Source organism: Octodon degus, unplaced genomic scaffold (genome assembly GCF_000260255.1).
Source record: "Octodon degus isolate 3935 unplaced genomic scaffold, OctDeg1.0 scaffold00073, whole genome shotgun sequence".
Taxonomy (NCBI): domain Eukaryota; kingdom Metazoa; phylum Chordata; class Mammalia; order Rodentia; family Octodontidae; genus Octodon; species Octodon degus.
In genome coordinates, this window is record NW_004524649.1 from 864112 (window position 1) to 888747 (window position 24636).

At 53.6% G+C, this 24636-nt stretch overlaps 2 protein-coding genes across 3 annotated transcripts in view; both read right to left on the reverse strand.

Annotated features, from left to right (window-relative positions):
• The window catches only part of Zswim4 (zinc finger SWIM-type containing 4), a 22302-nt gene extending 8868 nt beyond the window's left edge, over window positions 1–13434 (reverse strand). Inside the window, exons 1-10 of one of the 2 annotated variants that reach the window (XM_023720232.1) lie at window positions 13093–13434; window positions 11060–11261; window positions 8921–9277; window positions 7115–7263; window positions 6875–7025; window positions 5748–5915; window positions 4888–5241; window positions 3550–3687; window positions 3008–3262; window positions 2283–2415 (exon numbers count right to left, since the gene is read on the reverse strand). In XM_023720232.1, the coding sequence (XP_023576000.1) occupies window positions 2283–2415; window positions 3008–3262; window positions 3550–3687; window positions 4888–5241; window positions 5748–5915; window positions 6875–7025; window positions 7115–7263; window positions 8921–9277; window positions 11060–11261; window positions 13093–13233 (2048 nt within the window). In that variant the 5' untranslated portion in view covers window positions 13234–13434. Of the gene's footprint in view, window positions 1–2282; window positions 2419–3007; window positions 3263–3549; window positions 3688–4887; window positions 5242–5747; window positions 5916–6874; window positions 7026–7114; window positions 7264–8920; window positions 9278–11059; window positions 11262–13092 lie in introns of both variants that reach the window. The other variant, XM_023720230.1, reaches the window with a different exon arrangement.
• A 6941-nt stretch (window positions 13435–20375) lies between these two features.
• Window positions 20376–22604, reverse strand: CUNH19orf53 (chromosome unknown C19orf53 homolog). The gene is made up of 3 exons (XM_004635633.2): window positions 22469–22604; window positions 22335–22390; window positions 20376–20696 (listed from the first exon to the last, which is right to left on the reverse strand). Exons 1-3 carry the CDS (start codon window positions 22563–22565, stop codon window positions 20562–20564), a joined length of 288 nt encoding a protein of 95 aa, XP_004635690.1. The 5' UTR covers window positions 22566–22604; the 3' UTR covers window positions 20376–20561.
• Between the last annotated feature and the right edge of the window lie 2032 nt (window positions 22605–24636).

Sequence of the window (24636 nt, forward strand, 5' to 3'; positions counted from 1 at the left end):
AAAAAAAAAAAAAAAGAAGAAGAAAGAACTCTGACAAGGAGTTGTAGAGGCAGCTTGGTAGTCTAAACACCTGCCTGGCAAGTGCAAGGACTCACGTTTGAGCCCAGTGCCATATGCTGTGCCAGCCCTGAAATTGGGTATAGTGGTATACACCTGTAACCCAGGATAAGGGAGGCTGAGCCAGGAGGATCACTACAAGTCTGAACTGTGTAACAAGACCCTGTATTTAAAAAAAAAGGGGGGGGGCTGGGGAGATAGCTCAGTGGAATAAGCACTTGCCTGGCAAGTGCAAGGGCCTGAGTTCAATCCCCGGTTCTGAAAAAAAAATAAATAAATAAAAAATAAAAAATAAAAAGGCTGATGAGATAGCTCAGTGGTTTTTTTTTTTTTTTTTTTTTTGCAGAACCAGGGATTGAACTCAGGCCCTTGTGCTTGCCAGGGAAGCACTTATTCCACCGAACTATCTTCCCGGCCCCATCAGTGGTCTTAAAGCAGGTGCTTAGGCAAGCACAGGGACTGTGGTTTGATCCCCAGCATCACATGCTGTGCCAGCCGTGCTCCATTTGACAAGGAAAAACATCTGTGATCTTCAACATATACGTAATTATCTTTTTTGTGGAATTAGGAATGGCAGGTTAGGCTTTTTTACCACTGAGCTACACCCTGAGTGCTTCTGAATTTTGGGACAGAGTTCTGCTAGGTCACTGTACTGCCCAGGCCAGGCTGAAACCTGCACTCCTCCTGCTTCAGCCTCCCCAAGAGCGGGGATCACAGGTGCGTGCCACCATGCTTGGCATTCAAATATTTTTTATCCTGTTTGACTGAACCTATGGTGCTTGATTCGGCAGCACATATACTAAAATTGACTGAACCTATGGACATGGGCAGCTGACAACACACGCAGTCTCGTATCCAGAAAGTTTTTTGAAGTTGAGAACACAGGTGAAGACCACCTGGCTTCCAGCCACCCGGTATTTGCTCACTTCGTGACCTTGAAAGACACCTGGAGCCCATTGTGTGTAAACAGGGAGTAAATATGCTTATTTGGCTCAGCTGCTGAGACAATTCCACAGACTGACACAGGGCAGGCCTCTTTTCTGCAAAAGGCTGGACAGCCACCAGCTCTGGCCTCCAGGCTATTTGGTCTCCGTCACAATGATACAATGCTGTGTAAAAAGCAAGCACAGACAAGCGCAGATGAATGTGTGTGGCTGGGTGCCAATAAAACTTCATTTCTGGGTACTGACATTTGAATTTCATGTATCTTGCACAAGTCAAGAGCAGTGTGCGGGGCCTGCCCCTTAGCTCAGCTCTTTAAGTGGCTGCTTCAAGAAAGCAGTCAGGCTCAGGTTGCTGTGGTTCGATCCCCACAACTCAAGCCAGCCAAACCTGCCCTGAAGGCATTCAGAGCAAAAAAAAAAAAGAGCAGTCTGGAAATGAGAGCTTCCCTGGCAAGAGCAAGGGTCTGAGTTCAATCCCCAGTTCCACCAGAAAAAACAAACAAAAAAAAAGCAGTCTGGGGCCGGGGACATGGCTCAGCAGAATAAGCACTTACCTGTCAAGTGCCTGAGTTCAATCTCCAGTTCCGCAAAAAAAGAAAAAGGGCTGGTGAGATGGCTCAGTGGTCTAAAGCACCTACTTAGAACAAGCTAAGCTAAGCAAAGCACAGGGACAGCGGTTCAATCCCCCAGCAGCCCCACCCCCCGGTGAGCTGAGCTGGACACACACACACACACACACACACACACACATAAATAAAAAAAAAAAAAAAAAAAAAAAAAAAAAAAAAAAAGCAGCTATCTCCCTGGCTCTTGATTCTTTCAATCACTCAAAAATGTAAAAACTGACAGAGGGTGCAGGATCCACAAAAATGTAAAAAAAAGTGTGTGTGTGTTTGTGTGTGCGGAGGCAGGAACTGAGGCCCTCCCGCATGCTAGGCAGCTTTCACCACTGAGCTGCACCCCAGCCCTGAGACCCACCTGCAAACGTCCAGAAAAGTTTGAGGCAACCTACACTCTTGCAGAAAAAGGTAAATCTCGCTTGTTTCCACAGTGACCTGGGGGATACATCTTCTTTGAAGGACTGAGCTTGTGCCCTTTTTGAATTCTCTCTCAAGGGATGTCAAAATCACATTAGTACTTCTGCTGGTAAGGCGGAGCCCAGGATACAGATGCGGATGAGGCAGCTGCAGTTGAGCAGGCCATAAGCTCCACAGAAGGCTGGCCCACCCTGCTGCCACCCTGGTCCTGGTTGTGTTCCCAGCTCCCTGTTCCCATCCTTACCTCATGGCCCGAAGCGCGAGGCGGTAGGCCAGATCGGGGTCATGGGGCAGCAGTGCGCTGAACAGGTAGCGGGCGCAGGTGTGCATGGGCACGCTCTCCCGGAACAGCACTTCGCCGAAACCGCTGAAGGGACCTCCTGTAGGCACAGTCTGAGCTCAGCACCTAGGAGTGTGGCCACTTCCTCCCAGCAAGTTTCCCCAGACCTCCAAGAGCCAGGGACAGGGGGCTAGGGCTGGGGCTCAAACAAGTGCTGGGTAATCCCAGAGGGGTTCCCTGGCACCCAGCGGTGGGGCAGGGACCTGCTGCAGCGTGGACTATAGAGCCAAGACCAGCTGGGTCCTACCAGGAGGGCTACAAGGGTCAATACCAAATGACTCCCGCAGCAATGCCAAGAGAAAGAGCAAACAAGCGAACAGCCTTAGATCGCAGACGGAGCCCGAGGCATGGTACCTATGCTGCCACCCCTTTTCAGAAGCAGCTAGCCTATTGGCTACAAACTGGGAAAAGGGCGGACCCTCACCATCCAGAGCAGTTATTGGCTGGCAAGTTCTGGGGGCGTGACTAATAACTTGCTCTGACTGGACTAAGGAGGCGGAGCTAAGAGGTTAGAACAGACGCGGAGCACAACAGCCACAGCAATTATTGGCTACTAGCACATGCTAGGGGCGGGACTGAGATGGCATTCTCCCGGGATAGACGATAAACTGCAGGGGGCGGGGCCTCACCTTCCAGCAGCAGCCCCGCCTGCCTGCGCAGCACCTGTACCAGCCTGTCATCCAAATCCACCTCCTCCAGCAGGGCCAGGAGCTGCTCCTCGTTTCGCACCACCTTGTCCTGGGCATACAGTCCCTCGGGCAAAGCCCGCTGCTGTCCCAGCCCCAGAAGCGTGACCTCTAGCGCCAGCGCTAGGTAGGACTCCCCTGGGTTCCCGGGCACCGGCACATGCTGGTAGACTGCCTTCCGTTTCTCGGTGCCTGAGTCTGAGGGAGACAGGACCAGGGCTACTGAACGGACACAACAGGAGCAGAGTGGTAGCTGGGGATACCCCAAATCTTGGTGCATGGGGCGTCCCCTAGCAGCAGCTTGGCCTAGGATGGCTTCATTTTCAGGAGAGACTCAAGTCACTGGCTCCTGTCCACGGGGTGTGGGGTCACCTAGAAGTACTGGCTCAAGGTATGACCTTCAAGGAGCACTGGGTCAGGGGTGGGTCCAACACAGCGGGAAGAGTCCTCCTCCTCCTCCAGGACTCCCAAAGTGGGTATTGTACCTGGATAAAGTGAGACAGTCTCTTCCTCCAGGCGACAGGCCTCTAGGAGTGCCCTGCAGAGGCAGCCGATGGGGTCCAGGGGGTGGCCCACCCAGCCTTCTGTGTTGGTGATGCAGGTGGCACCTTTCTGTAGCAGCTCTGGAGGTGAAAGGGGAGCTTAAATTCTACCTGTGCACAAGGGGGTGCATCCCCCTTCCTGACTGTTACCATCAGCAGCCCACCTAGAGGCCATGCTGCTGGATTAGGCCTGGTAGGACAGCAGGGGCTTTACACACACACACACTGTCCTAGTGTCATCTCCTCCTCTAGCTTTGGGACTGCCTGGCTGAAGTACAGCCCAGACAGCTTGCAGGGTCTCCAAGGACCAATCTTGGGTCTCTCAGCAGGATGGTCACCTGCTGTCTAGAACCCACCACTAGCCAAGTGCCCTGTCCTTTGGGGTTCCTGCCTGTGCTATTCCCTACATTCAGAACACCCTTCCTCCTCCCCTCCTTCTGAGGCACTCTCAGTGTGCCTGGTTAACCCCAGACTCGAGCTGCATCTGATGCAGGGTGCAACGTGACGTTGGATCAATAATTTATGGTTTTCCACTGGTAGCTAGAGACCTCCTTGGGACTGCAGTGTGGTGTGGTCAGCATTGTGATACAATTACTGCGCTTTTTCTTTTTGGTATCAGAATTGAACTCAGGACCTTGTGTTTGCCACATATGTGCTTGTGCCATTGAGCTATTCCCAGCTCCTAATCCCTGTGCTTTACAGTGGTTTCCATTTGTCTATTTTGTAGTACTGGGCTCAGAACCCAGAGCCAAGGGTTCTACTACTAAGTTATAATCATGTACAAAAATTCATCTAGTACTAGGATAGAACCCACAACCTTGCCACTGAGCTACAAGCTCATACATCCAGAGCACTTTTTTTTTTTTTTTTTTAGTAGAACCGGGAATTGAACTCAGGTCCTTACGCTTGCCAGGGAAGCTTCTGAGATGGAGTCTCACTGTCACTGAGTTGCCCAGGTTGGGCTTGAACTTGTGATCCTCCTGCCTGAGCCTCCCAGAGTACTGGGATGACAGGCATACACCACTATACTCAGAAGCCCCCCTTTTAACAGGGTCTCAGTATACTGGCTGGCCTTGTACTTGGAATCAGATTAGAGGCATGTGTCACTGGACTCAGCTCACTCCCTCGGTGCTTGGACCTGAAGCCTCCGCCCTTACAATGGGTCCAGTTCTCAATTCCTGTATTAAATTCCTTTCTTTGCAAGATACCTTGGTGGCTGTTTTCCTGATGGGAGCCTCCATTTGTCCCTGCACCCTGGAGACAGAGAGGATAAGTGCCCACCTTTTTTCTGCTGCTTGTAGATCTCAAGCTGGTGCCGCTGCTGCAGCCGGAGGGTGTTTATGATGGCGCCTGCCAGCCGCAGTGCCTTATGGGGGTACCCATGGGCACGCAGGGTGTCCACCCGCGCACAGGCGGTGGGGAAGGGTTCACCCAGCCAGAGCGGGCGGCCCTGAGGGTCAAAGTCCGGCTTGTCACCTCCGGTGCTGCCTGTGAAGCTAGGGCTGGGGCAGTCGCTGGCCAGGATCCTCTGGAGGTGGGCATTCTTCCAGTGCATTGCCCCAGCCCGCAAGGCTCGACCAAACACTGTGTGATGGGAACGGGGCGCTGTTACCTCTGTCTCTCCTTGCCGGGGATCTGTAGGAGAGGAACCTAAGGTGGGCACCTAGCTGTGGCCAGCATCCCCTAGCCAGCTCCAATTCAGTTAGACCCTGGCAGAGCCATGGGCACTATGCACCTCCCAGTCCTCCAGGTAGCCCTCAGGGATGCAGGTGGTGCTCCCAAACCATACACAGAAGAAAAACAAGTGAAAAGGTGTGTGTCTGTCCTCACTCCTCTACTTTCTTGTCAGTCTCTCACGTATCTACTCCTTCACCTGCTCTATTCTCTTTCTGCCTTCACAGCCAAGAGGAAACAGAGCCAGAAGAGCAGCCTCCTATTAACTGCACCTCACTGTCCTTCAGGCTGCCACTACTCTTGCCATAAGCGCTTACTCCTTCTTGGTTTGAAGGATCACCAATGGCCAGGCCCTCATTCTTCCCTCTCCCATTCCTTCTCTTTCTATGGACAGACTGCCGTGATGGCAAGCTGGGACAGTCAGTAGGGATGGTCCTGTTGGGGAGAAGTGGCAGGGCCTTTCTTACCTGGGCTGGGAGCTGCCACGGGCTGGAGACTGGGGCCATCAAAGGAGTAGTTGCCCTCTTCCAGTGGACACATGTCCAGCTTGTCCCATGTGCCCAGTAGCTGGAGCCAGCCTGCCCGCTCCTCTGGTTTACAGTGGGGGCTCAGAATGACGCAGACCCACAGGGCCCCTGCAGGCACAGGGGAGGTCAGGACGGGGCCAACGGCAGCAACACACACTGCACAGCACCTCCTATATACTTCCAATGCACTGCTGGGTCCTAATACAGGCCCTCTGAGGTCATGACTGATACACTCTTCACTAGATAAGGAAACCAAGGGGCATAGAGAAAGCAACTGTCCAAGGCCCTTCTGCTTTTATGTTAAGATTTGGGGGGCAGGCGTGGTGACGTGTGCCTGCCATCCCAGCACTTGGGAGTCTGAGGCAGAAGTGAAATTTTGAGCCCAGCATGGACAATTTATCAAAATAAATAAATAAAAACTCAGTGCAAAGATCGTGTGCTTCATCCCCCACAGCTACAAAAATAATGAATATGAAAGCCAGGCACAAATAATCAAAACAAAAACAAACTGCATGTGAAAAACAAAAAGGAAACCTATAATGCCAGGTACTGGAGAGACTGCGGGAGGAGGATTGCAAGCTGCTACCTAGCTTGGGATATTTAGCAAGACCTTATGTTCAGATGAAGAACCAATAGCTGGGGAGGGGCACAGCTCAATGCCAGCGCACTTATGGATTCCATCTCCAGGGCCAGAGAAGAATGCCCTGGGTTCTGTGCAAACACGTCAGTACTGCAGCGTTCACAGCGTCCTGTTCCTGGATCTACTGTGCATTCCAGGCTGGCCCTAAACTCACTATGTAGCCCAGGCTGAAACTCCTGGCGATCCTCCTGCCTCAGCCTCTGGAGGGCTAGCTTGACAGGCATGTGTCACCACGCCTTGCCCAGTGGATAGTAGTTCATCATGTATTTTCTCTACATCCGTGGGTCCCCAGGTCAGGACCTTGTTGCCCATGTGACAAGGTTCAGAAGCATCCCCAAATCAGTTGCTTGAATCAAGGGACGGATCCTCATAGCAGGGGTGGTACTCAGCTGGGCTGGAGCCCTGAATCCCCCAGGGCAAGCCTTACCCAGCTCATCCCACAGCTGCCGGCACTTGTCCGTCATGCCGGCGCCCTGCTGCCTCCACAGCGCCAGGCGTGGGTCCTGCAGGAACTGCTGAGTCATGAGGATGAGCATGCGCGCTCCATTGGAGTCCCGCATGCGCAGCATCTCCCGCACCTATGTGGGAGTGGGGCAGGGTGGAGGGAGGGTGTGAAAAGGGGCGGGGTCCAGGCCAGGGAGCACCACCCCCATCTTCCCCACCGCACCTTGCTGAACATGGAGCGCAGCTGCTGGCTGGCCCCGTAGTAGCCGCCATTGGACAGCAACTGCTTCACCTGCTCCTGGATCTGCTCCTCGTCCAGGTGCCAGCAGTTGGCGTCCTCAATGCTCGCACCTGCTGTGGGGTCTGGGGCACCTGGCAAATGAAAAGGGAGAAACTCAGGTCAAGAAGGGGCTGGGGTTGAGAGCGCAGGCGTCTGCCTAGCCTGTCTGTCATTCCTGCACATCATACCACAGTTCCATCTATTCTGGCAAACAACAGCCATCCATCTGCTTATCCACCCCACCTCCATCCATCCATCCGTCCGTCTGTCCATCCGTCCACCCTTACTTCATCCATTCTCCCCAACCACCCATCTATCCACCTACCCCCATCCACCTGCCCACCCATCACCTCTTCTATTACCTCCTTCATTGTCCCCCATTCTTCAGATTCCATCAGCCCATCCATGCATTCATCTATCTATGCAGCCACCATCCATCCACCTGTCCCCCTATCTATTATCCAATGTCACATTTATTCACCCACCATGCACACAGGATGCCCCAAATACCACCAGCTCCCTTATCCATTCCTCAGCTCCTCCCTTTAACCAGCCACCCAGTGTTCACCTATGGAATGCTACACATCAGTCCACCCACGGACGGACCCCGCCTCCCTCTCCACCCTGCCCATCTGAGCCAGAACATGCTCCCCATGCCCTCACCATGTGGGTGTCTGTGCACTCATTGCCCCATCAGCTCTCGGTACCTTCATACTCTGCACATACCTACTACCCTATTAGCCCACCACATACCCAACATCCACACACACATCCCAGTACTACATCCACCCGCTCTTCCATTTCTCTTTCCAATGCATGTAGGTTACTCAAAACGCCCACCACCCCAGAAGCCTATCCCCATGACTTGGCCATCCACCAGCCCACCCCACTCCTGGGAGCCTTGGAGGCGCCACTCACTCCTGCATCCCCACTCTGTATGTATCAGCTCTTCCATCGTTTCCCCAGCCTCGCCGGTCCAGCCCCATCTGTGTACCTCAGAGCCCCAATCAAAGTCCTCCTACCCCTGCCCACCCCTGCTTCTAGTCACCAGGACCTCCGTTCCACCTACTGTCCTACTCACACATCCACATGCCCTCCACTTTTCCATACTGCCAGTCATCCCAGCGCCTGACCACGGACTTCTGCACCCCCTCCAACTCCTGCTCCACGGTCCATGGGGGCTTCCACACACTGCTCCTCCATCCACCTGTTCCCCCTCCACTCCAGCTCCTCAGGACTGTCAGCTCTCCAGTCCTCACAGTGCCTCTGAATACCTCACTCAGGACATCTGCCCTGCCTTCCACCTGTCCATGTGCAGCCATAACTCCTGCCTCTGCCCCTGCCTGTTGCCCAACCCCTCCACCCTTGCCCAGTGCTGTAGATCAAATCCAGGGTTTTGCACATGTTCATCAAGTGCTGTACCACTGAGCTCCCTCCCCAGACCTTTCTACTTTTTATTACTTTAAAAATTGTGACAGAAGGTCTCATTAAGTTGTCCAGATCTGGTTCGAATTTGAGGTCTTTCTGTCTCAGCCTCCTGAAGTACGAGGGGTAGGATTAGATGTGTGCACCACAGTGCCCAACCCTGTTGCCTGGCTTCTGGTCACTCATTTGCCCCAGGATCAAAGTACACCCGGGATGGGGATGTGCCACCCACAAGGTCTGTGTGCATATTTGGGGCACTGAGGATGCCCTAAGTGCCTGACACCCACAGGACGTGAGGAGGCCGCGGCCCCAGGTGCCCTTTACCATGCACCAGGTTGATCTCAGAGCCGAGCAGCAGGACCTCGTCAGCCAGGCGCTGGGCGGTGGGGAGCACCTCGGTGTGGTGGGCACTAATGAGGTACTGCACAAACTTCTGCAGCTGCTCACGGTTCATCTGGGACAGCGTCTCTGAGATGGGCAGCTTCAGCTCCACCTGGCGGGCATGGCGGATGCGGTACAGCGACAGGGCCACTACGTGTGCACAGTAGAAGAGATCCCGGTTGTCGCAGCCGCAGCTCACAGACGTGATCTTGCAGCGGTCGAAGCTGATGGACACGTGGTAGCTGTGCTCCGGCTCCCCGGGACTGCCCGGCTCCCGCACATTCCCGCTCAGATGGAACCCTATGACCAGCAACAAACTGTCACCCCAGAGACACGCAGCATTTATTCATCATGTCCAGTGACACCCAGATGCAGAGCACAGCTGAACAACCAACAGAAACCAGGACATCCTTCTCATCTAATTGCAATAAAAGCAAGACAATCAACCAGGCATAGGTTGTACACACCTGTCTTGTCACAGCTGCGGGAAGCCGAGGCAGGAGGGTCATAAGTTTGAGCAATTTAGCAAGACCCTGTTTCAAACTAAAAAGTTAAAAGGGCTGAGAATGTAGCTAAGTATGAAGGATTTGGGTTTAAGGCCCCAGTACCAGAACAAAGAATGAGTTAATATATGACAAATGATTGGAACTCTGGCATAAGCGTAGGTCTTGAACAAATCCTTGTTCTTTCTCTGATGATCAAAGTATTACTGCTCTATGATGTTAGAGATGGGGTCTTTCAGCCCTTGGGTTACCATGGACACAGCCAGGGATGACAGGAGCCCTGCACTTCCTGGGAAGATGAGGGGCCTGTGACATACCACCTTTTGGGCTGACAAGGAGAGAGGGGCAGATCACTCTGTACCCCCTGCCCCTCCCTGGCCCCTGGGCAGGCAGGTGACTGCCAGGCTCATCTGACTGGTTGGGCAGCTAAGGCCCAACCCGCGTCATGTAGAGAGGGCTTCCTCATACCAGGGTGGCCAGGAGCCTGCAGCTCGCTGGAACATGGCCAGGCACAGGGGCTCGAAGTTCACCGGGCCCGTGGAGGTAACTGGCTGGGCCCCGGCTCCCAGCCATGGTTTCACTAAGTTGTCAAGGCTGGGTTCGAGCTTGTGGGCCTCCCGCCTCAGCCTCCCAGAGTACTGGGATGACAGGTGTGTGTCACGCACCCAGCTTTCCTAGTCCTCTGTAAAATTCATAACAGATCTCTGCGGACTGCAGCCACAGCTCTCTGCGCATGTCACCCTAAAGCCCTGATCCTGGCATCTCAGACTTGTTCTCACCTCCGCCTCTACAATTCGTGTCCAGTCCCCCACCGCACCCCACTGCCTGGGTGCAGTTACTGAGCCCCTGCTCCTCATTGCCCTAGTTCTTCCCTCACTCCTAGCTCAGGGCTGGAGTCTACTGTTCGCCTCAGCTCGTGACCCTGCACCCAAGCCCAGAGGGACTCAAGCCTGAGATCTGGCACCCTCAGTGCCATGTCTCAAGCTCCATCCCCAAGGCCCTTTGTGGCATCTGCCTGGGATTCAGTATCACCCTCACTTCTGCCCTAACCCTTGCCTGAGCCCACGCCGCCCCTAGTGCAGGGGCTGCCCTGTTTCCCTTCTGGTCCACCGGCTTTCCCTCCACATCCCCATCTAAGCATGTGCCTGAGGTCCAGGATGAACCTGACTCTAGTAGAGTAAGATCTCATACAAGCTGCTGCGGTGGTGCACATCTGTCATCCCTGCTGGGAGGCTGAGGCAGGAGGATCACCTTGAATTCAAAGCCAGTAGGCTACATTGAGAGTTCTAGGCCAGCCTGAAATTCATAGTGAGTTTCTGACTCCACAAAACAAAACAATCAAGTTGGAACCCAGCCTGGGAAGTTAGGTAAATCGATTTAGTGAGACCCTGTCTCAAAATTTAAAACAATGAAAAAGGGCTGTGAATATAGCTCAGTGCAAGATTCTGGGCTCAATTCCCACTACCACAAAACAAGAAACAGCTACAGCAGTACCTTAGACACGCTTTTCCCAGCCTCAGAGCCTGTGGGCTGGATGCTCCTGCCCAGCCCAGCCACCTCGCGCGAAAGTGCCACTCACCCACTTGGAGGACACGGTCGACGGAGCTGCTCTGCAGCAGGTGCAGCCCCCGGGTGAAGGGCACCCGGGCGTCCTGCTCACCCTCTGCAGGCTGGTACCCCAGGGACGAGTACATGCATATCTCCCTCTCACTTCGTGGAAACGACCAGAACATGATCCGCTTCTGCACAGGCTCTGGCACCCGGGAGAACCGCTCCTCGACCTGCAGAGGGTCAGTGTGTCCCACTCAAGCTAGGGTCCTGCTATGCTGTTTACACACAGTATGACCTAGGGCATGTTATTCAGCCTTTCCTGAACCTCAGCTGCCTCGAGTACGAGGTGGGGACGAACTTTAACCACCTCCTAGGATTCAGTACGCATCAACGAGCCCAGCACTGTGAGGCACGCGTCCAGCTACTTGGGAGGCTGAAGCAGGAGGCTTGGAAGTTTAGGGCCAGCCTGGGACAAGTTAGTGAGACCTCCTTCCTACCCCCCCAAAATATACAGCATTAACGTGGGTACAGCACTTACAGTAATACCGGGCCCATACTACCCTAGATCCTACTACTGATTTCCTTCTGGATGCCAGGAGCGTTAGCAGACTTCAGGTGTAAGATCCTCCCACCTCCCAGACCTGGGGGGGATGGGAAGAAGTTGGATAAAAGTGACTGGGTTGAGGAGCTCTGGGTTCATGCCCCAACACAAGAGAAAAGAAAGAAAAGAAAGATGTGGTGGTCCCAGCACAAGGGAGACTGAGGCATGAGGACTGCTGGGAGTTCAAAGCCAGCCTGAGCTATATAGTCAGACCCTCTCTCAAAACAAACAAAAAAGAAGAGAAAAAGAAAGTGATTGCACACAATTCTTACGCCAGCCTAACAGTATGATACTTCTATCATTACCCTGATTTACAGCCTGGCAGGGGAGGTGCAGAGCTTCCATAAATGAGTCTGTTCAGAACCCCAAGGCTGGAGAGCTCCCACTCCAGGACAGGCTCTCCCGGCAGTTCCGGCCCACCTCCCTGGGCTCCCCTCCTTGGGCTCTGCACACCAAAGTTAACTCCACTGGGCCTGCACTCCAATTTGAGTTTGCTGTTCCACTGGCTGGTGACCTTGGGCAAGTTTCTCAACCTCTCTGTGTCCCAGTTTCCCTCAAAGCCAGGTGAACAACTAACTCCCAGAGGGTTACAGAAGAGCAGAGGAGTTTCCTGAGCTTCCGGCCCAGCCAGGCCAGGTCCCTGCAGGTCGCACACACGAGGAAGGGTGGAGGCCTTCCTGAGCCCCCTCCTCCCTAGGTTTCTGGGGGAAGTGGGGCAGCTGGTGACTGGCCCGGTGACAGTTGGCAGATGACTAAGGAGGGATTTTCCAGGCCATGAATCAGAGGCGGTTCCATCTACCTCAACACAAACCCATCAGTCCTAACTTGTGAGCCCCCAAATTCTCCCTGAAGTTGGGTAGCCCATGACCCTGTGGGGGAAGCGCGGACTTGAGAGTCCTGGCCTTTCTGAAGCTGGGGTTAGGGGCCCCCTGGCACAGCTTCCAGAAGCATCCCCAGAGGTTGGTTCGGGGTGCACCTGTCAGACACCACTCTGATTTCCAACTTCCTCCTGGAAGGACTAGGATGGGGGAGAAGAAAAGGGTGGGAGATTGGGGAAGGGTCCCCAAGGGACAGGTGCGTGCTGGAGCTGGAGGGGGAACAGGAAGGCAGAAGGGGTGTCCCGTGCTAGTGGGATAGGAAGAGATGGTGAGTCCTTTGCCTGGGGTGTAGGGTAGCGATGTGAGGGGCGAAAGCGGGTCACTGTGGGTGTCTGGAAGCTCAGGCCAGGGGACGCGGGGTGTCCTGGGCGAGGACTGCTTGCAGGAGTTGGGGAGTCGATAAGGTGAAAGTGGGTGCCCTTGTGAGGGTGAGGCTGGATGGCGAGGGACAAGGGGCTGGGGTTGCAAGTTGAGGGGAATTCGACGGCGATGGCATCTCTGGGGCCCGGTGGTCAGATGAGCCGGTTTGCACGGGGCCGGCAATGGGATCCCCCTGTCCGACCCGCCCGGCCCTCACGTCACCTGCTCGAAGGCCCAGCTCTCCGCCACCCTCTTGGCGCTGAGGTCCAGCAGTGTCTCGGGCCGGCCCCGCCCGGCCCCGGCGTCGCACCGCTCGGGTCCCCCGGGGCAACCCCGGCTCCGCTTGGCCGAGAGGGGCTCCATGTCCGGGTTGGGGCCGGGCGGGCCTGCCGATGTCCGCCGAGCTCCTCTGGCTCTGCACCCCTGGCCCACCTTGCCGTGGTCCTATACACTCCGCAGCCGAGGACCTCCGCCGCACCCACCACCGCCCCGCGCCGGGCCGGCCGGGGGAGCGGCCCCTTTAAGAGTCTTCACAACAATGAAGCAGCCTCCGCCGCCGCTTTCTGCTTCGCAGTCGTTCCGCCCCCCGCGCCCGTCCCTATTGGACCCCCCCTTTGGCCTCTGCGATCCTTTCCCTCCATTGGCTGCGCCTCCAGACCAGTAGCCCAGATGTCTGGGCTCATTAGAGAACTGCGATGCCAGTGTTTTCGTGTTTGCCCAATCACGGAGCGCAGAGGGAGGTGCTGTCAATCATGGAGCGCCAGAGGCCAATCGGTGCGGGAGGACCCCTGCGGCTCGCCCGTGCGGAGTTTCGGGGCGGGCCCTGCGTTCATTCACAACATTCCTCCCCCGCCTCCCCGGAGCAGACTGCTAGCCCAGGGCAGCTGGGGCTGCGCCCACACACGGCTTTGTTTACCTAGGGTAGCTTCCGGGCGCCGGGAGGACCGTCGGCTTTGCAGTCTGGAGGGGGGCGGCACCTCGCCTTCCACCTGCGGCTGTGCGATCCGAGAAGCGTGCCCAGCGTCTTTGGGCCCCGGGTTGAATTTGAGGCTTGGAAACTCAGACAGTAGATACAAAGTTCTGGTGGGATCTGGGAGCAGCAGATTTCGGCCCAGACACCGAGCACGGGACAGGGTCCATTTAGGACCCCATATTTTCTGTGTCCCAAGTACATTGGTTCATGGTATTTGAAAAGTTTGTTTGGTTTGGGGCTAAGTAGTTCAGGCAGGCTTGGACTCAACAGTGATTCCTCGTGCCTCAGCCTCCCTAGTGCTGGGGTGACTGGTATGAGCCTTCATGCCTGGAAAATTTTCTAGTTTTCGATCCCCTCTACCTAGTAGAATGAACAGTTTCACATCTTGCCCCTTGCGATCATTATTCTCACCCAAGCTTGTCCAGGCTCTGGCCCGGAAGCTGGCCACGGTCTTCGTCACCACCTCCCCCACCCCGTGGTCTCCCCGTGCATGATCTCCCCTTGAGTTGTCTTCCTCACCCTCCATCCACACAGGGACAGCACCCTCACGCAGCAGCTCAGTCTGGAGCCTGTGGAAAGGCTGAGGTAGGTTATGGCTCAGCTGATGTCTCATGCCTGCACTTCTGGGCCAGTCCTCAACCCACCACCCTTCAGACTTGCGTGGCCACCGGTGGGCCTTGAATGGGCTGTGCGGGCTGGAAAACTGCAGGCTACATTTCATATGCTTAAAAAAGTGGCCACAAAATATGTCATTAAGATTTTTCAGTGGTGGGCCAGGGGAATAGCTCGGTGGTCTAAGCACCTGCCTGGCAAGCATAAGGACTAGGGTTCGATTCCTGGTATCATATGCTGTGCCAGCCCCTCGCTTTGCCAGCCACCAAAAACTGAGTGTGGTGGTAATCCTAGCACTCAGGAGAGGCAGGAGGATCCTAGCAAATTAGAGACCAGCCTGGGCTACAAAGTGAGCTCAATGGTAGCCTGAACTGCATAGTGAGACCCTATCTCAAAAAGACAATAAATAAAAAAATAAGAAAAATATTCATGGGGCTGGTGAGATGGCTCAGTGGTCTAAAAGCACCTACTTAGAACAAGCTAAGCTAAGCAAAAGCACAGCGACCACGGTTCAATCCCCAGCACCACATGCCAGCCAGCCCCGCCCCCTGGTGGGCTGAGCTGGCCACACACACACACACACACACACACACACACAAAATAAATAAATAAAAGAAAAATATTCATGATATCAGCATGCCCATCATCCAGCACTCAGGAGGCTGAGGCAGGAGGATGGCTGTGGATGATGCCAGCCTGGGTTATATAGCAAATTTAAGACCCTATCTCACAAAACCAAATAAAAAAAGAATTTTAAATTCTGATTACATGTCAAAATGATACGTGGTTTCAATAAAATATATGATTGAAATTAGTTCTGCTTTGTTCTGTGGCCTGGGGACATTTGCAGTGATAGATGCCACTCCTTGTGTATTTCCGCTGGGCTTTCCTGGCATGGAGCCTGCCCCAGTGTCAGCATCGGAATTGGAAATGATCGCAGAAAGGTGAAAGCTGCTGAAGTGGCTGGGCTGTGTGGATGTGTATTAAGGTTAAGCCTTTTGCAGAGCTGCTAAGTGGAGAGTCATCTCCATTTTTCAGATAAGGAAATTAAGGCTTGCCTAAGGCCTCCCAGCTGGAAGAGCCAGCCTGCTGGAAGCCAGCTGGTGCCAATCTGGACGCATGTTTATTGGAACCTATTTTGGTGTTTTTTTTTTTTTTTTTTTTTTTTTTTTTCCTTTGGTGGTACAGGGGATTGAACTCAGGACCCTGAGCTTGTCAGGCAAGTGCCTATTCTACTGAGCTATCTCCCCAGTCCTTGGTTGTTGAGACAGGGCCTTGCTAGGTATACAGCCCATGGCCTCAAACTATTTGTTCTTTCTTCTCTTTTTGTGGCCAGCCCAGCCCACTCTGGGGGCAGGGCTGGCATGGCATGTGGAGCCAGGGACTTGAACCTTGCCTAAGCTTGCCTAACCAGGCTCTTTAGACTACTGAGCTATCTCCCTGGCCTGATCCCGATTTCCTAGGTGAGGTAAATAAGGCCCAGAAAGGGACTGAAAGCTGCCCACAGCCATACTGCAGTTCTGGGACAACACGGTAGGTCAGAAAGGGCCCTACAAATGTTCACAGGATGATTCTTTTTTTTTTTTTTTTTTGCAGAACCAGGGATTGAACTCAGACCGTTGCGCTTGCCAGGGAAGTGCTTATTCTACTGAGCCATCTCCCCGGCCTCATGTCCACAGGATGGAGTCCGTGCTGCCTTCCTAACATCCTCCCTTCTTGCCAGAGCTCTCGCTCCTTTGGGGAAATGGAAGCCACATTTATCCTGAGGCCGCTGTGAGCTCACTGTCTAGGCATTTGTAGCTGCTGAGCCCAGCCCCAAGTGTCCTTGCTCGACCTGTGGGGAAGGCAGGCAGCCCTGGAGGCCCAGCTGTGGGAGGAGACACAGCCCCCCAGCTCGGGGGATGTCCCTGCCCCTTTTCCCTGTGCCAGCCCCTGCAGCTCCCCACTGAGCTGAGCCAACTCCCAGTCAAGCCAGCCGGGTTAGTTTCCTGGCTTCCTTGTCTGCCACAACCCCTCTGGGTGGCCGACTGAGCTTCTTAGGTTTCTCTTCTTCCTTTTAAGAGAAACACAAATTCATCAGCAAAGGTCAGGGCCTTGCTGGGAAGAGCGGACATTCACGATTGGGAAAAGGCTGGGTAAGGAGGGAGAAGGTTGGGCTGGAAAAGGCCTGGCTCTGGGGGAGGACGACAGGTGCTAGATTAGGATCCTGTTCCCATGCCCAGCACCCAGGTGTCCTCGTGGTCACCCTGAGTCCCAAATCTTTCCCCTTTGGGGGTATTAAATAGGGGCATCAGGATCCCCTTTTAACAGAGAGGAGTTCAGAGATGTGAAGTGACTTGTGGAGGGCCAAAAAGCCCGAAGTGTAGATCAGGCCTCTCTGCTGCAGGGCTAAGGGGTGTCTTGTGGGCTGAGTGGAGTCCCCCAGCGAAATGAAGGGATAAAGGAGGGGCTGTTTGGGGAACCCCAAGGTTGGGTCTCGTGGGTCAACGTTACAGCCCCCATGCCAGGGGCCAGCTGGTGACAGGTACAAAAGGAGCCAATTTTCAGGGTTCCTGGGTCGCTGGATGACGCCAGCCTGTGGGAGGCCTGGGCAGGTCTTAGACACCCCCTAGTGGCCGAAGTGGTGCTGGAGGACACCAGGGTCTAGCATGGTGCAGCCCTGCCTTTTGGATTCTGGACAGACAGGTTAAAGAGATTTTTCAAAAAAGAGTGACTCTCATAAACATCTGAAGATGGACATGTCTTAAAATGTTTTATTTAACTTACATAGTAGGAACCAGGCTGATGCTGTAAGGGTTCAAAGGGTCTGAAAGCCGGGCTTGGTGGCACATGCCTGTCATCGCAGCACTCTGAGCCTGGGCAATTTAGTCATTTAGCAGGGAGACTCCACTATCTCACAATAAAAAAAAAAAAAAGAAAGAAAAAAAAAGGGCTGGCCAGGATGTAGGTATTTGAATCTTTGGATTTGATCCCAAGGTCTGAAAAAGACACTGTCACAAATAAAAGATATTCGAGATAACATGCCAAGGGACACCAGTGGGCTCCCCCGGGGGGCGCAGGGCTGGCGGCTGAACCTGACTGAAACTTCTGGTGATGGCAAGGATTGGAAACCAGCAGGGCTGTAGAACAGCTCAAAGACTAGATAGGATTCAGGCAGCAGCAAGAGTGTTTTGTTTCTAGGTAGCACGCTGAAGGATCATCCACTCCTCTTGCACTGAGAAAGCTTCCTTCTTTGGTGTCCCCCACCCCACCTTCCTGCAACACGTGTCCATCCAGCACCTGCTGTGCTCTGGTCCTTGGGAAGCAAAGCAGAAAACAGGGCAGGGTGACTTCAGATCTGAAGATCAGTCAGCTGTGAGCTCTGGTCTCTCTCTGGAGGCTGAGGCAGGAAGGTTACTTGAGGCCAATCTGGACAACAAAGTGAGACACCTCCCCACAGAGAATCAAAGCACTTGCCTCGCTCTGCAAACACCCGGATCACAGAGGTCCCTTTCAGGGGCACAGGGCCGGGTGCAGCGGCAGGGAAAGCTGCTCCTGGTAGATGACCTCCAGGAAGGGCAGTCGTGGAGCTGCAGATGAAAAGCGGGCAGGGTGCGCTAAGCAGGGCGGAGGAGGTGGCCTTTAGAGGACACAGGCTTGTCCCTGTCTTCTCAGTGACCAGAGGCTGGCACAGGTGGCCACAGATCCATGCTAAGTGGGCAAAGAAGTGGGTCTCCCAGGGTGGGTGACACCCTAGCCTGAGGGGCAGAGTCCCTGGGGGCTGCTCAGGGGCATGGGTGGAGGTTCTGTCCTCTCCCAGCCTAGCATCTGGAGCTCCTGCTCCTAAATCCCTGCATCCTGAGGGGCAGGGAGCCCCAGCCTGCACAGCCTGTCCACCAGTGCCCTGTTTATCAGGTAAGTCAGGACTTTGAGGGTGAAATTTCATTTCTCTTTTAGTAAAAATTCACGTAATACAAATTTCATCCTGGTGTGCAGTACAGGATCGGTCAGCACCAGGCTATGCACCGACCAGGCTGGTTCCTCGTTTTCATCACCCTAAGATACCCCCGTTAGCATCACCCCCACCTCCCGCCCAGCTCACAGCTGCTCTGGACACTTTATTATTCAGTTACACACTATGCAGTATTTGTGTCCCACTGCATGGATGCGTCATTATCTTTTAAAAAAAAAAATTTTTTTTAAAAAATTTATTTATTTATGTGTGTGTGTGTGTGTGTGTGTGTGTGGCCAGCTCAACCCACCAGGGGGTGGGGCTGGCTGGCATGTGGTGCTGGGGGGATTGAACCGCGGTCCCTGTGATTTGCTCAGCTTGTTCTAAGTAGGTGCTTTAGACCACTGAGCCATCTCACCAGCCCCCCCCCCTTTTTTTTGTCATCATCTTTTGAAGGCTCATTCATGGTGCAGCCTGCTGTTTACAGAGTAACATTCCACTGTGTGGATGGAGCATGTTTTGTTCACCTGTCCCTTTGCTGACAAAAAGGCAGGTTATGTTCTCCTTTCAAAAGTGGTTGTGAATAATCTTGCTCGGCACTAGCTTGCACCAGTGCAGCGAGACATCTGTAATGCCAGCTGTTTGGGAGGCTGAGGCAGAAGGATCATTTTTTTTTTTTTTTTTTTTTTTGCAGAACCACGGATTGAACTCTGATCCTTTTATTCTACTGAGCCACCTCTCTGGCCCCAGAAGGATATTTTGAGACAGGTGTGGGCAATTTAGTGAGACTGCACCTAAAAATGAAGACAATGCAATGAGGTGTGGCTCCACACTAACAGCTCCTCTGAGTTCAACCCCCAGCACTGCAAAACAAAACACACTGGAGCACTGCCTTCCCTTTATCTGAACCTTGGATGGAACTGCTGGGTCTCAGGGCAGTCAGCTCCGCTTCCCAATGGTGAGAGGAGATAGGACTGAGAGGGAAGCTTTACTCAGCACATGCTGCCGTGGTTCCAGCGAAGGCGATGGGGAAATGCCTGCCCAAGCAGAGCTGTCCTCACAGCTGGCAGGCAGCGTCCCCGGGTGCCATCCTGAAGACCTAAGGCTAGGCCACGCCTGCCTTACAGCAGCACTGCCCAGGACCAAGCCTCTGACTCCCTTGCATTCAGATTCTGCTTCTGAGTGCTGGGGCTGGAGCCAGGGCCTGCTCACTTTAGGCAGGTGCTCAGCACGAAGCAGTACCTGGACTTGGCGCGCAGCAATCAGTGCTGAGCTGAGGAGCAGCTAGTGTTATCTACGCTGAAAAATCACAGCTGGCGGCAGCCTTTTGGGGGTGAGCACTGTTGCCACACTCCTCCCATCTCAGTGCTCTGGAAGTCTGAGGCAGGAGGACTGCAGTTCAAGCCCAGCCTGGGGTATTTGGTGACTTAAAGAGAGCCTGGGCTCTTTCCTCAGCACCAGAAAAATACCCAAACAAGGGACCTGGGGGCTGTGGCTGAAGGCTGAGCACCTGCCTCCTGAGTGGGGGAATGCCTAGGAAATGTGCAGCCACCAGGAAACTAATCACCTACCTGCAGAGGTGCACCCAAACCCTGCAGATAAAGAGCTGGGAAGAAAAACAGGTCACTAGGACACAGTCCTGCAAAATACCAGAGGCCCTGTCCAATCCAGCAGACCCAGCACCAACACAGGGCTTGGGATCCCCTGGAGGGACAGGGACAGTTGTGACCTAGGGTACAGTGGTAGCGGGTGGCCAGCTGACAGCAGGACCAAGAATCACCAGCAGCAGGTCCAAGTCCTGGCTCTCAAATGTCAACAATGGGTTTGACCCCAGGAACCTGCCTGAGGAAGGGAGAAAGCAGGGTGTTCGGGATGACAGCATGGAGACCCCTGAGGTGATGCCTCACTTACAGATGTGTGCCTCTTCCCTGCTGCACCCCACCAGAGGGATCACCTGGCCCCCACTGACCTGTTCACAGAATCACAGGATGACACAGGATGGCAAAGCCATGTTTATTGTCTGGGTTAAACCAGTGGAGACAGGAGTGGCGACGGGAGAATGCGGATACACCCTCCCCCTCATGCCCACAGCAGCTAAGCCTGCAGCTGCTCCTAGGCTCTGGGAGCCACCAGTGGTGGCTGATGAGTCCCTTGCCTGAGGTGCAGCCTGTGAATTCATGTCTTGCGGGAGGCAGTGGTCCCCTTCTTCTTGAGCGGGGCCTTCAGCAGTGCCAGCTTCTTGGGCAGGTTGGAGCTGGCTTTCATCACCACCTCGTGCTCAATCTTCTTTCGAATCCCCATCTCCAGGTCCTGTGGGAGGACCCCAGCGCATGAGACTGGGATGAAGGGTTGGGAAGGCTCTGGCAGCTGACCTGACTGCCAGGAGCTCATAGGAGGCAGTGGCAGTAAGTGTCCCTTTGCACGAGGGCCAGGAGGATGGGGACTGAAGCCTTGACCTACGTTTTTTTTAATCTTGTACCAGGGATCAAACTTGAGACCTTGCACTTGCCAGGCAGGCACTTATGCCATTATCTCCCCTGCCCCTGAACCTGCACTCTCAATACACACTACCAACCTTTCTCACCTCCATCTCTGCTTGTGCCCATGTGACAGATGGGGAGACCAAGTCTCCTTACAACACGGAGGCAAAGAGCAGGGTCCCCATACCATAGGTGATAAAAGACTGGCGCTCAATGTATACCTGCCTACAAGTGGGTAGAACCTTTTTGTCCTGTGTCATCTCTGTTCTCTAGGGAATTGGGGCTGCCCATGTGGGCCTGAGCCAGCTTGGTAGCTGGTGGCTAAATCACCTTCACACTTTGCTATGAATTTTAATCACTACAACTGCCACCACGGGGATAACTAACAATGTGTCTGGGCACTGTGAACAGTATAACAAACAAGACGCAGAAAAATCCAGCCCACCAGGAACTGGCACAAGTGAAAGGCAGTCAGTGACACTGACATCCAGCCCTTCTAACAGAGTATGTGTTGCCACGGTGAAAACACATCTGGGAGATCAAGTGAAGGGTGGGGGTTGCCACCAGGCCAGGGTGGGACAAGAAATTGTGAGGGGAATTGTAAGGTGGGAGGGAGAAAACAGGAAATGGGAAAGGGGGTGGGGCAGGCTGTGCAGGGTTTTTTCTGAGTGTGGTGCGGGCAGGGTGCAGCAGGGCCAGGTTGTGGTATGTGGTGTTCGTGGCATCATCTAGCTTTGTGGGAGGGCGAGGGGCGCTAGCCAGGAGGTGACCACACAGGCAGGCCAGGTGAGATGCAAAATAAAACGGACTACAGGGTGATCCCTAGTATTTGGAGGGGCAGTGTTCTCCTGAAGTGAGACGCACAGGGTCCCAGCCAGGGAGAACGGGGACGGAGGATCAAGAGCTCATCTGGGGCGGCTGCGTTTGGCATTCCATGAGACAGATGTCTCCTGACCCCTGAGCCAAACCCCTCTCTTTGAGAAAAGCAACGCTCTTGGGAAAGTAAATGATTTGCTCAGGATGACAGGACTAGTGAGTGCGGAGAATGGTAAAAGTTCAGATTTAAATCTCTCCAATTTTTTCATAAGCTCGGCCCAACCCACCTGGATATAACGGCTACACTTAAAGACAACCACGACCGAGGCCGTGCACCTTGATTCGGTGTGCGTCGCCCCCAGTGTCTGCTGGCGCCCGGTCGCATCGCATCCTCACAAATTTGGAACAGGCGTCAAAACTAGAAATTCCTGGGGAAAAGGCTCGGGGCGAAGAAATCCTGCTCACCCCCCAACCCGATTTGCTTTCGGCGCTGCCTTCTGGCGAAGCTGGATTTTCAACCTCAAGGCCTCGAAGGCGCGCCCAACACTGCTCAAGGTTCCTGTATTTGCCGCACAAAGGAGGAAACTGAAGCTCGGCGGACCGGAGCTCCTGGCTGTCCTCCACCGGCCCGCCAGTCCCGCGCCCCGCTCACCTTCTTGATCTTCCGCTGCTGCACGATGCGCGCTTTCTTGGGGGCGATCACTCGACCTGGAGGGACGCACTCACATGAGGGTGAGGAGGCCCGGGCCCATGTCTATCCCGCGCACTCCCCGGCCCGCTCCTCACCGCCTTTTCTCGGCCCACGGTTTCGTTCCGAGGCTGCCGCCGCGGCCTTGCTCTTAGCCGGCTTTTGCGCCTGGAACTTGCGCTGGCCCTGCGCCATGACGAGACGCGCGCCGGAAGGGGCGGAGCTGCGAGCGGCCGGAAGGCGCAGGGCGCGATGGGATGCAGAGGGACGGCGGGCGTAGAGACTCGCGGGTTACACCGTGGTACTTAAAGGGCCAGCCCCCCACTAACGTAGTAGAAATTGCAACCATCTCCAGTGAGAAGTAATACTGTTAATATTTATAGGGTGCTTATGTTTTATAACATTTACTATTTTATGGTATTTATACAAAAAGCTTAGAACTCACTGTTAGTGGGAAATTGAAAGATACCATCTATCTATCTAATCTTTTTTTTTTTTTTTTTTTGAGGAGCCGAGGGTTGAACTCAGGCCCTTGCACTTATCAGGTAAGCACATATTCAACTGAGCTATCTCCCCGGCGTCGGCTTTGGCAGAGCGCAGCAGCCCGGGTTAAATCCTTGGCCCTGCCAGCCCGCGGAGCGTGCTGAGATAGTGATTGAGACTGGGTGTGGTGGCGTGCGCCTGTAATCCCTGCACTTTGAGGCTGAAAACAGAATCATTATGAGCCTGATCTACGTAGTGAGACCCTGTCCTAAATACAGGAAAAAAATTATATATACACATATGTGATGGTGAAAGGAAAATAGAACTAAGATATGTACACATACCAGCTCTCCATAGTGAATGTAATCATGTACTGTAAACTGGTATTAATAAAAATTAAAGGGGCTGGTGAGATGGCTCAGTGGTCTAAAGCACCTACTTAGAACAAGCTTAGTAAAGCACAGGGACCGCGGTTCAATCCCCCCAGCACCACATGCCAGCCAGCCCCGCCCCCTGGTGGGCTGAGGGGGGGTACACACACACACACACACACACACACACACACACAAATAAAATAAAAATTAAAGGGCCGGGGAGATGGCTCTGGAATAAGTGCTTCCCTGGCAAGCACAACGGCCTGAGTTCAATCCCTGGTTCCACAAAAAAAAAAAAGGGGGGGGGGCGAAGAGATGGCTCAATAGAATAAGCACTTGCCTGGTAAGTGCAAGGGCCTGGGTTCAATCCCTGCTTCCACCAAAAAAAAAATTTTTTTTTGAAAGGCTCCCATGTATGCTAAGAGACCATTTCACATTCAATTAGAGGAGGAACAGAAGCAAGAGCAGGAGGGGAAGAAAGGAAGAAGGAAATGAGAAGTGAAGAAAAACTGTACCCTGTAGGCAGGTTGCCTGGTTTTATAAAGATTTATTGGAACTAGAGGTGGGAGCAGGTATGAAAGCCTCAGATTTCAAGTGAAAGGTATAGTTCTGTTTAAAAATCTTGATTTCTTTTGGGCTGGCGAGATAGCTCAGTGGTCTAAAGCGCCTGCTTAGGCAAGCTTAAGCAAACATGTAGGGACCTTGGTTCGATCCCCAGTACCACATGCCATGCCAGCCCTGCCCCCAAGGTGGGCTGAGCTGATCATAAAAAATAAAAATCTTGATTTTTTTTTTTTGTGGAACCGGGGATTGAACTCAGGCCCTTGCGCTTGCCAGGGAAATGCTTATTCCACTAAGCCATCTCCCTGGCCCAAAAATCTTGATTTTTTTCATGACTTGGCATCTATTTTTTAAAAAGATTTATTTGGTATAGGGTCTTGCTACACAACTCAGACCCATAGTGATCCTCTTATCTCAGCCTCCCCAGCGCTGGGATCATAGGTACGTGCCACCATGCCTAGTTTCAGTGGCTAGCATGGCTCAAGGCCAGCATGGCATGCGGTACTAGGGATCGAACCCAGGTTCTTGCACTTTCCAGGCAGGTACTTAGACCACCAAGCTATCTCCACAGCCCTTGGCATCTTTTTAAAAGGTAAACTACCTGTGGTGATACGCTATTGAGCCTGACTTTGTCTCAAAATAAACAGAACACAAAAACACTGCATTAAAATATTATCTTTATTTTTCAGACAGGGTTCACTATGTAGTCCACAATACCTTTGAAATCACTAGGTAGACCAGGCTGGCTTTGGCCAGTGACACACCTCCCTCAGCCTCCTGAATGCTAGGATTACAAATGAGTGCCACATCTTGCTTTATCCCCATTTTATCCATGAGGAAACTAAGGC

Excerpts from the sequence above, each read along its gene's own strand:
- CUNH19orf53 (XM_004635633.2), bottom strand. The coding sequence starts at position 22,565 with ATGGCGCAGGGCCAGCGCAAGTTCCAGGCGCAAAAGCCGGCTAAGAGC. Across the intron at positions 22,391-22,468 it reads CCGTGGGCCGAGAAAAGGCG|GTCGAGTGATCGCCCCCAAG; the intron begins GTGAGGAGCGGG and ends GCGTCCCTCCAG. Across the intron at positions 20,697-22,334 it reads AGCAGCGGAAGATCAAGAAG|GACCTGGAGATGGGGATTCG; the intron begins GTGAGCGGGGCG and ends GTCCTCCCACAG.